At 58.7% G+C, this 11,327-nt stretch overlaps 1 protein-coding gene and 1 long non-coding RNA gene across 8 annotated transcripts; one reads left to right on the forward strand and one right to left on the reverse strand.

Moving 5' to 3' along the window:
- Window positions 1–75: 75 nt before the first annotated feature.
- ATXN7L3 (ataxin 7 like 3) lies at window positions 76–7,720 on the reverse strand. 7 transcript variants are annotated; one of them, XM_043584678.1, is made up of 13 exons: window positions 7,516–7,720; window positions 6,046–6,156; window positions 5,614–5,746; window positions 5,238–5,409; window positions 4,949–5,046; window positions 4,753–4,775; window positions 4,379–4,424; window positions 4,142–4,227; window positions 3,765–3,833; window positions 3,448–3,491; window positions 3,098–3,169; window positions 2,847–3,004; window positions 76–2,733 (listed from the first exon to the last, which is right to left on the reverse strand). In XM_043584678.1, exons 2-13 carry the CDS (start codon window positions 6,094–6,096, stop codon window positions 2,585–2,587), a joined length of 1,101 nt encoding a protein of 366 aa, XP_043440613.1. In that variant the 5' UTR covers window positions 6,097–6,156; window positions 7,516–7,720; the 3' UTR covers window positions 76–2,584. The 7 variants fall into 7 exon arrangements, with proteins under 7 accessions (XP_043440613.1, XP_043440611.1, XP_043440616.1 ...); XM_043584676.1 differs by having other exon boundaries at window positions 4,379–4,445; XM_043584681.1 differs by having other exon boundaries at window positions 4,142–4,170; window positions 4,379–4,445; window positions 7,516–7,718.
- LOC122485675 lies at window positions 6,833–10,721 on the forward strand. The gene is made up of 3 exons (XR_006297912.1): window positions 6,833–6,945; window positions 9,820–9,994; window positions 10,166–10,721. It is a non-coding gene; the product is annotated as an uncharacterized LOC122485675 (long non-coding RNA).
- Window positions 10,722–11,327: the final 606 nt, after the last annotated feature.

Consider the following 11,327-nt stretch of genomic DNA (forward strand, 5'->3'; position numbering starts at 1 on the left):
TCTTTCTGTGACATTAAGAGAAAATGGCTTTGCTCTGTCCCCATCAACATGGTAATGAGGGTGGATAGGCTGGGCTACCAATGGGAAATGCAGTTTATTTACACCAGCAGCCATGGGGGCGGGGGAAATACACAGCGTTTACAAAGTTAGCTACCTGTACAGGATGGATTACATATGCAAAAATAAAAATCTCAAGACCACAGGACAGCGTGAGCCCCACCCCCCTCCCCCAATGACCCCAGCATGCGGTAATGCCAGGCGGGTGGCCCCTGGGCATGCGGGGGGGAGTGATGCATGGAAGGAAAAGCCACCGGCCATGGAAATTAGTACAGAACCCCCCCCACACACACTCAGACACATGATAGGATACAGGGTGGACGACACCTAGCCGGGGTGGGAAGGATGGGAATTGAAACCCACACAGCCTGCTGTTAGAGGGAGGGGAGTGGGGAGCTCCTAGCCCCTGTTCAACTACATGGTAGGGGGGGCACACTCTCCCCGGAAGGAAAAGGGTTTGCTCCCTCAGGGTCCCTGCTGGACCAAGCCCATCTCTTACCCAGCTTGGGCAGGGGGCTCTGCCCTGAGGGCGGGCCAAGGAACAATGGGGAAGTGGATGTGGACAAACCAGTTCCCAAACTACTTCCCACTTCTCCCTCCTCCAACCAGAAGGGGGAAAGGGAGAGGCCAGAGGGGAAAGGGTATGGTAGGGCCTGAGCTGCAGCTGCCTCTCAGAAGGGAGAGTGGCCTGTGGCCTTCCTCCCTTCACCTTCAACCCACTCCCAAGACTTCATTTGGAAGCAGGCTGGAGGCTGGCTGAAATCCTCCTTCCCCTCTGGCTTCCCCTTAGAGGGAGAAGGCTACAGAGGGTCAAGAACAGAGGAGCCCAGGCCCTAGGATTTATTCTAACTCCTGCCAAAATTTGTTTGGCTTTTTAAAAAATAATCACAATTCGTGGGTTAAAAACCAATTTGTAACCAGGCGTCAGCCACAATCAGAACCACCCCGGGGCGGGGGGGGGGGGGGGGGGAGGGGAGATTGGGGTTCCAGACAGGGTACTGCAGCCCTAGCTCTTGTTGTTCCCTTAACCCTCTAGGGTCCCTAACCCAAATCAGTCCAACCAGTCCTGGGTACTAGCTACCCAAATGTGGGATGGCTCCTCCTGGGAAGAGGGCAGGGGACACATCCAGCAAATGCCAGAGAACACAGCTCAGGGTCAACTCCGTGCCGTGTCGTCAGTCAGCTCTGCTCCCAGCCCAGACTGCAGTCCTCCAGCTCGGCTCCTGGGAGTGATGGCGCCCACATGGAAGCGGGATGGTGTATCTCTTCAGGATGTAGACCAGGCAGGTGGCCGCGCTGGCAGGGTAGTCCCACCGGAGGGCATGACACCCCTTCCCCCTCCACTGACGACCCAGAGCACGGAGACTAGCCTCTTCCCACCCCACTCCTAGCAAGGGGGGAGAGGTAAAAGGTCAGGATTTTCCTCAGAGCCCCAAACCACAAGTACAGAATAAATAACTTAAAAGCGGCTAAGGAAGGGGAAACAGGGCAGGCTTCGGAGGCAGGAGCATTGAGAGAGGAACTGAAGCTGGTCAAGGTGAAAGAGGGGGGTAGCAAGCAGCAGTCGGGAACTTGGGCTGCCCTGCTAGGGCAGTGGGGCAGGGGAGGCAGGAGGAACATGGGGCCACCCCAGGAGGGTGAGGCTGGGCCCCTTCCTGGGGCAGGGAATGAGGTAAGAAAACATTTCAAATAAAGCAGCACCGTTCCCTCTCACCTTGGGGCCCCACTCCTCACCAGCCCTGGGTCAGGGAGGAAAGGTAGGGGGGAGTCATTTTGATACACAGCTCCCTCTTCCTACCCTCCCCTTGCCCGTTCCGTGAAGCTGTAGAGGCTGGAGGCCCTTTCCTGGCACCCAACAACAAAAGGACAGCTCCTGCTGCCAAGGAGGCCCATGGGGACTGAGGGGAAAGGGCTGCCCCTGTGAGGGGCAGGGAAGGCGGTGGCAGTTCTGGACACCCACCTCAGCAGACAGCTTGCTGTGCCTGCCTACCCCTGGGATTGGGGGCATTTGATAGGATTCTGCACACAGACAGGACACGCCCAGCCCTGCCCCTCAGCTCCAAGCACCGGACCCATTCACATTGCTGAGGGCAGCTGGGGGAGGCCCCCTCCAGGCTCAGCTTCCAGCCCACAGCCTCCCGGGTAGCCGCGATGCTCCTCGGCAGGGCTGAGTCCAGTTCCTGGGGTGGGGGGGCAGGCAGTGCCCTGGCACAGTGCCCAGGTCAGGCCCCTGGCCCAGCTGGACATCCAGTAACTCACAGAATAAATAGGAAAACCGCCTCCCCACCAAACTTATGTCCAAGGCATAATATGTCCAGGTCTGAGTCCTGCATGCCAAGGGGTCGTGCTCCATCGCAGAGGACCCTGACACCCCCCAGGGGCGCATAACTGGATCCTCTGCTTGCCTGGCCCACCAAGCTTCCCAAGCCCAAACCCCCAGCAGCCGTCCATTTGCCAGGCTTCGCCACCTGGGTGGGGGTTGGGAGAGAGGGCTCTGCTCAGCCAAAGGCTATCCCTTGCACCCAAGTCAGTTGATGTCATCGTAGATGCTGGGCGTTGGGGGTGCCGGTGGCTTTGGCTTCTTCTTCTTGTTGGAGCCTAGGCTGGAGGCAGTCCCTACCAGGCTCAGATGGGATTTCTTTTTCTTGGTTTTCCGTGACTCTGAGCTGTTGGTACCTGAGAAGAAAGAGGCACGCGGGATGAGGGCGGGGCTGGGTCAGGAGAACGCAGGGGTCCCCACGTCCTCGGCTTCGGGCAGAGAGACCAGGGGGCCCAGATGTATCACCTACCTAGACCCCATCCCTGATTCTCACTCGTCTTGGAGGAGCCCGAATCAGAGGGTGAGAGATCAGAGGAGCCGTCCCACTGAAGCCGGCTGATCAGGGCCTGGCTGTCAGTCATGTCAAAGCTGTCGTTATCCAGGGAACTCTCGACCTCTGGAAGGACGCTGGAAAGAGAAGGGGCCAAAGAAGGGCTTGAGGGATACCAATCACGATCTTCATCTTTCACAACCCACCACCCTTCTCGGAGGGTCACTTACGCTGAGGGTCCGAGGAAGTAAATCCGCACGGCTCGCCGCTGCTCATCTGTGTGCTGGGGGCAGCGCAGGGACCTGGCAAGGACAGAATTGATCAGACCCTCCTGACAAGGCAGGAAGAAGGGTAGGAGGAACTCAGATGAAGCCTCTTCCCTCAACAGAGGAGGGACAAACAGACATAGACAGGCGAGGGATACACAGAGTGCCCCCAGATTGTGGCCTAAGGCCTGACCATTAGAGGAGGGAGGGGAGGAGTGGGGTCCCCATTGCTGAAGTCCAAGGGTACTCCCACCCCATGCCCAGGATGCGTGTGCAGGAGGCCCCTGGGCGCCTTTTCTAGGTTCTGAGCTCACCTTGTGCACATCTTCTTGGTGTGTTCAGAAATCACCCCACATTGCTGGAAGAGGAACAGAAGCTGAAAGGAGGGGCGGAGGGGAGCCCACTCCAGACACTAGATACTCTCTTCTGTACAAACTCTAGATTGCGCGAGCAGAAACGGCCCCGGGGTGTCCAGAACAGACAGTCCCAGACCACCACTGGCCAGGAAACCTAATTCCAGAGAGAGTGAGCTATATGGCCCTGCCTGCTGTCACCAGCCTCCTCCAGGGACGTGACCACCGCCTGTGGCTCCGACCCACTCCCAAGGGCCTTCCCTCCCCTGGTCTCTCACCGTGGTGAGCAGGCTACGCAGCTCCTCCGGCCCCAGGGTCTCGTAGCTGATCCCAGTTGAGTTGTTATACTGGGCGAGAACCAAAGGTACAGGTCAGAGAAGGGGCAGCCCAAGAGGGAGGGGGGAGGGGAGGACAGGGAACCCATCCCTCTCATCCTTTTCTACATGGGACTGCCCAGCAGTTCTCCAGTGATTCTGTCCACCCCACCTGCTCATCGGGGAGGGGCTGGGACCCAGCGAGAACGTAAACGTGCCAAGACCTAAATACCCCATCTAGTGCTTGGGGCCATCAGCATCCTGACCCCACCTGCCCAAATCCCACCCAACTCCCAACAAGAAAAACGGGAGAGAACCTAAGAGGGGCAGCACCTACTCACCTTAAAAGGATCCGAATTGCTAAGTTCCCCTGAAGAAGAAAAAAGAAGGGGAAGGGTGTTTGATGCAGAGGTACAGACAGAGAACCCTGAAAATAACCAGAGAGGAAGTGGGGGTGACAGAAGGATCACAGGCCCTCCCTCGATACCCCTGTCCCCTAAGCTCCCCACCTCCACCCTCCGGCAATGAGTCCCAGGAGACACAGCTAGAATCGCTCCCATTGTTCAAGACCCACTTACCATTTTTGTGTTTTAAAGACTTGGATCTTCGAGGGGAATTGGGGTTCTGGAATGGGAGATACCATAGCTTTGGGGAAAGGGTAACGATAAGGGGGAGCCGAGAACCCAGGGAAGGAAAAAAGATTTGACAAAGAAACATCCTCAAATTCCTACTCTTCCTCCCCAGTAAGAGGCCCATCTACCCATATTCCCTCCTCCCCCATTCCCCCAGGGCCTCCGCTGCCCTCCTGCCCACCACAGACACCCTCATCCCGAAACCCAGAGAGGCACCCGATGACCTCAGACTTGAGTCAAAATACCCGAGGACTCCCTGCCCAAATGGGAGGGTGTCTGTCCTTCGCCCAAATTTCCCTCATGCTTGCCCCCGCTCTCACCTTGTCTGATTTCCTCTTCTTGGCTGTGTGGGACAAAAGGACAAAGGACAGGGTCACTTTAAGTTCTCAATTTAAGGACCTCTACGGAAAAGGACAAAGCTGCATTCTCTCCTCCTCATTCAAGATAACTTGTGACCCAACTCCCACTTGCCACCTCACCCCAATGCCCCCCAAGTTCCCCCAGATCCCCAAACACCTTTCTTCTCTGAGCCGTACGACCAGTCGTTGTCATTGATGTCGTCATTATCCTCTTGGTCACTCTCCGACTTGTTCATATTGTTGCTGTTGGCAATCCTGCCGACGGGAGGGGAGAGAACGGGTCAAGGCGGCCACCTCTCTGCCCCCAACTTCACGGGTACAGTGCAGCGTCGGAGGCCAAGCACGAGCCACCCTCTGCGCCCTACCAACGCCCCCGAGGGACTACACCACGGCACAGGGTACGGAAGACGCGCAGCTCTGGTTCCGGCAGCGGGAGAAGCCCTCACCGGCGGTTGGCGATCCGGCTGCTGTTCCGGCCCATTCCCAGGCACTTCTCCAGATGTGGAGCAAAGCGGGAGGCGGCAATGCTGCGGCTGCAATTGGGGCAAACACACTCCTTGCTCTTCCACTGGTTGAAAACCTGTCCAAAGATGTCCAACCCCGGCTGGTCCACGATCTCTGGGGACAGGAGAGGCGTGGCGATCAGGGTGGGCAGGGGACCCTCACCTCGTGTTCCCGCCCATGGCCCCGTGGCCTCGTGGAACCCCCCTGCCTAAGCTCACAGGAGCTCCAGGCACTACTTCTGGCGCAGTTTCCAGAGAAGGGACCTCCGAGCGCCCCCGGGGCTGGGCCGGACTGCTCTCCTTCAACCCTGAAGCTCACCAAAATCCTTCATGCTATCAGGGTCCGTGTCGTCCAGGAAGAAGTAGCCACACTTGACAGCCCGGTGTACCTCAAAGCAGAATCCCAAACAAGAATCCTCGACCAGGTCCGCGTATATCTCCTGAGCGATGGCCTGGGCCCAGGGGAGAACATCCGCGGTCAGGAGAGTCACAGCCCCCTGGACTGAGAGCAACTCTCTCTCATCAACCAAGTCTGCCAATTCGCCCTGGCCAAAAATAATGCTTTCTTTGCCATTTTCCCCATCTTGACTTCGCGTCCTTTCTTCTTCCGGAGCCTTGGACCTTTTCGGCTGGCTATTCCCTTTAAGGAACCAGGCTGACTACCCAAATTCCTCTTTGGTGTGAATGCCAGATATAGCGACGTAGAGACATCAAGAGAAAGAACTAGAGGCACACGTGGGGGAGCCCTCACCTCTAGTTTGCTGTTATCCAGGCCAGACAAAGACATTTCCTCCATTTTCATTTGTAAACTCTTGTGGAGACGGCGCTCTGACTGCTCATAGCACAGCGGGCGGCAACACGGCTGCACACACGGGGGTGGGGGGTGCTGGTGTGAGTCCAAGGCACCTGTGAAGACTGCCACCTCCCCTCTGCACCTCACTGCCCAGAGCTTAATCCTGGCATCAAGATACACCCCTCCCCAAGGCCTAGGCTCACTAAGTCCGGATGGTCCTGCAGGGCCCGAAACCCAAAGGCGGCCTAGTCTTTCCCAGGACTGAACTCAGGCCCTGGACTCGGCTGCCAGTCAGTGTCTGGGTCTATAGGAGGCAGCAGCTCAACCCAGGTCCCCCAAACTCAAACCCCTCTTCGATACCCATGGTGCAATGCAGCAGGGGGAGGAGAAGGAACTCTAAGGCCTCAAAGCAAACCCACAGGGTGTGGCAAAGAACTGCACAGACTCCTAAATACCCCCCCCCCCTTCCCTAGGCTCTCCTCAGAGTCACCTCTGCTTTCAGCCAGGATGTCCACTTGGGGGGGTACTGCTACCAGAAGTAGGAACGGCCCTAGAACCCTACAACCTTCACCCCACTCTGTCTTCCCTTGAAATAAGCCTGTGACCACGGAAGGGGAGCAGAGCCCACAGAAACCTAGAGCCGAAGGAGCATTTCTAGCCCCCATGAGCAAGAAGAGGGGGTAGAGCCCGGTTGGGATGGCATGCCAGGAGTGGGCACTCCCTTACCTGCTCTTCTTTTAGATAACCACCCTCCCTCCCTCAGGACCAGCCCGGAAGTCTCTCCAAGAGCCCCAAAGTCCAGGAATCCCCACCAAAGGATTCAGAAACAGCGCCCGCAGTCCGGGGCCCCTCTGAACGGTGGGTACGAGTTTAAGGAGCTGCCGGCCTAGAGTGGGGTGGGGACTGACAAATGAGCCAGGGGCACTGGGGAGGGTAGGAGGCCGGGCCTCGGCTCTTCCCCCGTCCCTGCGGCACTGCTGCTGCATCATACCGACTGGGGGGAGGAGAGCCGAGCCGCCCGAGGCCGGCGCCGGTCCGGGACAGACCGACCCCTAGAGAGTGGGCAGAGTGGGACGCGTCCCGGCCCCTCTCCTTCCCCGCCCGCCGACAGCCCCAGCCGGCCGGGGAGAGGAGTCCGGGAGGGTGTCTCTATTGTCCCGGGGGCTGGGGCCTGGCTCCCTAACAAAGGCCCCGCGCCCCCTCCCCGGCCGGCCCTGCCCCGCCCAGGGGGGACCCAGACAGGGGGAGAGCTGGGGGCCCCGGCCGGGCCGGGAAGCCGGGGGAAGCCGGGCGTTTCCGCGTCGGCCCGGGGGGAGGGGAAGGGGCGCTGACCCAGACCTGGGGGGAGGGGGCCCAAGCCCCGCCTCGGGCCCCGCCCCCCGCCCCCCGCAGGCCCCTCCCCCGTCCCCGTCTCCGTCCCGTACTCACCCCGCCCGGGGGGCCGCGCCGGGGCCCGGCGGCCTCTCAGGGCCGCGTCCTCCGGCGGCGGCGGCGGCGGCGGCTGCTCCGGAGCCCCATGTCCGTCGGTCCGTCCTCGCCTCTCCCCGGGGCCCAGGGCCCGGGGCCGGGGGGTCGGGCCGCCCCCCCGCCTCGCCGCCTCACCGGGCGGCCATGGCCCCTTCCCCTCCCTTCTCGTCCCGTCGCCGCCTCCTCCTCCTCACCTCACCCCGCCCGCGCGCAGTCCGCGCGCCGTCCGCGCGCCCCTCCCCCCGCCCCCCACTCCAGCCCGCCTCTCCCGGGCGGGGGGTGCGGCGCGAGCCCGGAGCGCGCGCGCGTGCCGCGACCGGAGGATGGATGGATGGGGCGAGCGAGAACGCGAGCGTGCGCGCGCGCGCCCCTCTCCCCCTCCCTCCGCGCGGGCGCGAGGCCAAGCGCGAGCGCGCTCCAACCTCCTCCTCTTCCTCCTCCCGCCCCTCTTCAACACCCCGCCCCCGCCCTCCCTTCCTCTTCCTTCTTTCGCTTTCGCGCGCCCAGCGACTGCTCGCGCCTGCTAGAAGGGCCCGAGCGCGTGCATCTGCCCCGCGGCCGCAGCTCGGCAGCATTTGCTCCAGGGGGCGGGGACCGGGCGGGGAGGAGGGGCGCCACGCCGCCGTCCAAAGTACCGGCGGACGGGGACGGGGGCGGGGAGATGGGCGGGGCCTTCTGGAGCCACCTCGGCCAATCGCCGTCTCGCCTCGGTCCGGTCGGCCCAATAGGATGGCGGTGGGTGGAGCGACGTTCAAGGTGAGGTGCGCGGTGCGCTGGGGGCGGAGACGTTGTGCCGTCCCGGCCGGCTCCGGGGCGGGGGCAGCGGGTGGCGTCGAAAGAGAGCGCCGGCTCCCAGCCGAGCCTGGGACGCCTTCCGGCCCAGGCTCCCCCGCCCTTCCCTCGGGGCTCCCGGCTCTTCCCCCCCCCCCCGCCCCCGCCCCGTGTAGTGCCCCGGCGCCCCCACTCCGGCATTTACCCCGAAGCGTGCAGCCACTTCTCTGAAGAGGCCGGAGTTGAAGTGGGGCTCTGTTAGCACCTCAGGGCAGAAAACCTATGGAGCCAAAGGGGCTCGTCTGAGCCTCCGTTCCCCTGTTTCTGGGCGGGTCTCAGCCCACTCCAGGCCTGCGAGCCAACGAATGCCCGAGATGAGGGTCCTCCACTGAGAGCGGAGGCCGAGCTGTGCCCTTCTGAGCGGAGCGCCCTCCCCGCCCTCAGCCTAATTTAGATCCCACACCTGCTCGCTTTTCCTGCTTCCGGAACCCACGCTGGACCCCCACCTCTCAGCCAGCCTGCCCGGCACTAGCCAGACCCTTCCCCCGACCCAGTGCTACTCCCCTGGGTGTGCCCGTATCCGCGGGCTCTCACAGTCCCCCATTACCTTCTGGAGGAAAGGGCCTTTCCTAGCCGCACCGATACCCAGACTAGCGCTTCAATCTGGGTTATTCTCTAGGTCTGGAGTTTTGGAGCGGGTGTCTGACAGCTCTCTCCCCCCTAGAAGATGAGGTTAAACGAGGAAAGTCTTCATATACTTGGTTGGGACCGTCACTGGCTGTTTAGTCTTCAGCAAACATTTATTGCGACAATAATCCTAAGTGTTTCAGACCAGGAGTCAGATTAGAATTTAAATCTGTGGACTTGAAAAATGAACTTGGACAAATGAGCTCTCTGTTGCCTCAGTTTCCTCTGTTGTCACTGGGTATAATGATAGTGCCTATCTCATTAGGTCGTCGTGAGGACTGACAAGTCAGTGCATGTGAAACTCTTAGCTCAGTGTAAGTGCTTTATAAATCTTACCTGTTATTCTTACGTGCCCTGTAAGAATCCTTACGGTGCGCTGTGCTGGGATGCAAAGATGAAATAAGACAGTTGTGCCTCCTCAAGAAGTTCACAGTTTGTCAGATAAAACTAGGAAAATAATTGCCAAACACTCTGATAAAAACAGAGATGCACAGGAGATGGGGTGGCCAGAAAGAGAGATAAAATGATGTAAGAGAGTTGGTCAGTAAAAGCTTTTTGTAGTGGGAGATTAGGGGGGCACTAGACATCCTAAACAACAAGCTTCAGGAATATGGCTCAGTTTGGGGACTGGCTGGAACACAGGAATGAGTGGGGAAGCAGCAGGAGGTGAGCAGGTCAGACCATAGAGGACTAAAGGTGTGTTGAGCAATATGGACTTAAACCCTATAGGCCACGAAGAGTCCTCAAGGGGAAGGACTCATTTGACCAGCTTTTAATTTTTTTTCAATGTTTATTTATTTTTGAAAGGAGAGAGAGAGAGAACACAAGCAGGGGAGAGACAGACAGCGAGGGAGACAGAGGATCCAAAGTGGGCTCTGTGCTGACAGCAGAGAGCCTGGTGCGGGCCTCGAACCCACAAACTGCGAGATCATGACCCGAGCTGAAGCCAGGAATCGAATGCTTAACCAACTACGCCGCCCAGGTGCCCGTGACCAGATTTGAATTTTAAGTAGAATCACTCTGGCATGTGGATAATTATCAATTGGGGTATATGGGGTAAAGGACAAAGAGGCCCTGAAAACATCTTTAAGCTCTGAGGAGGAGATGCGAGGATATAAGGAGAATGACAAGTTCGACTTGGTTTGTGTTGTAGGTGCCGTGGGATGAGCTGGTGGAGACTCTGAAGGTCATTGAACTTGCAAAAGAATGAGGCCAAGTCTTCAGGAAGCTCCGAAGTGTGAATCAGGAATTCTCCACACCAGTGATGCTGATCGGCTTCCTAGTCTCTAAATATGCCCAGTGTATCTGCCCTGAGGAATTTACACATGCCCAAGAAGCCTTCCTGTCTCCTCTCTGTTTACCTAAATACTTCCTCACTTTCCCACCCGTGGCCATCCTCACACCAACTCCTTTACAACTGGATGGTTCTGTTCATCCAGGCCCTGGCCTGGGCTGCTCTGTGGCGGTGACCTCTTTGGGAACATGCCTGGTCTCCCCAGGTAGCATCAAGCAGTCCGCAAATACTGAGGACCGTGCTGGTCTGGGCTGTGGGTGAGGCCGTGGCGTTAGGGCAGCAAGCCAGAGAAACCCACAGACTTTATCCTAGTAGAGTCTACACCCCAGCAAAGCCTGATGTGGGTGAAACAAGACTGTGAAGGCATCGGGCTGCTGAAGAAACAAATGGCATGGGCACTTGGGTGGCTCAGTTGGTTAAGCATCTGACTCTGGCTCAGGTCATGATCTCACAATTCATGAGTTTGAGCCCCGCCTTGGGTTCTCCGCTCTCAGCAAGGAGCCCGCTTTAGATCCTCTGTCTCCTCTCTCTGTCCCCTTCCCTGCTTGCTCTCTCTCTCTCTCAGAAATAAATAAACATTAAAAAAAAAAAAAAAAAAAAAAAGGAACTGGGGGCACGTGGGTGGCTCAGTTGGTTAAGCGGTGAAGCGTCCAACTTCGGCTCACGTCGTGATCTCATGGTTCATGGGTTCAAGCCTCCCCTCGGGCTCTGTGCTGACAGCTCAGAGCCTGGAGCCTGCTTCCGATTCTGTGTCTCCCTCTCTCTCTGCCCCTCCCCCACTCATGCTCTGTCTCTCTCTGTCTCTCAAAAATAAATAAAAGCAAAAAAAAAGGGGGGGGGGACAAATGACAGGAAGATGTTTTTGTCAAGGGGTCAGAGAAGACCCCCTCCCCCCCGGGAGAAGTGATCTTTTAAGGGGACCCCTGAATTAACTACACAGTGAGGTGACGAGGAACATGGGGGCAGAGGGAATGGTTATGTGTTTAGGCAGAATGGGTACCGGCCCTGGAGGAGAGACCTG

The sequence above is a fragment of the Prionailurus bengalensis genome, chromosome E1, assembly GCF_016509475.1.
Source record: "Prionailurus bengalensis isolate Pbe53 chromosome E1, Fcat_Pben_1.1_paternal_pri, whole genome shotgun sequence".
Lineage (NCBI taxonomy): Eukaryota > Metazoa > Chordata > Mammalia > Carnivora > Felidae > Prionailurus > Prionailurus bengalensis.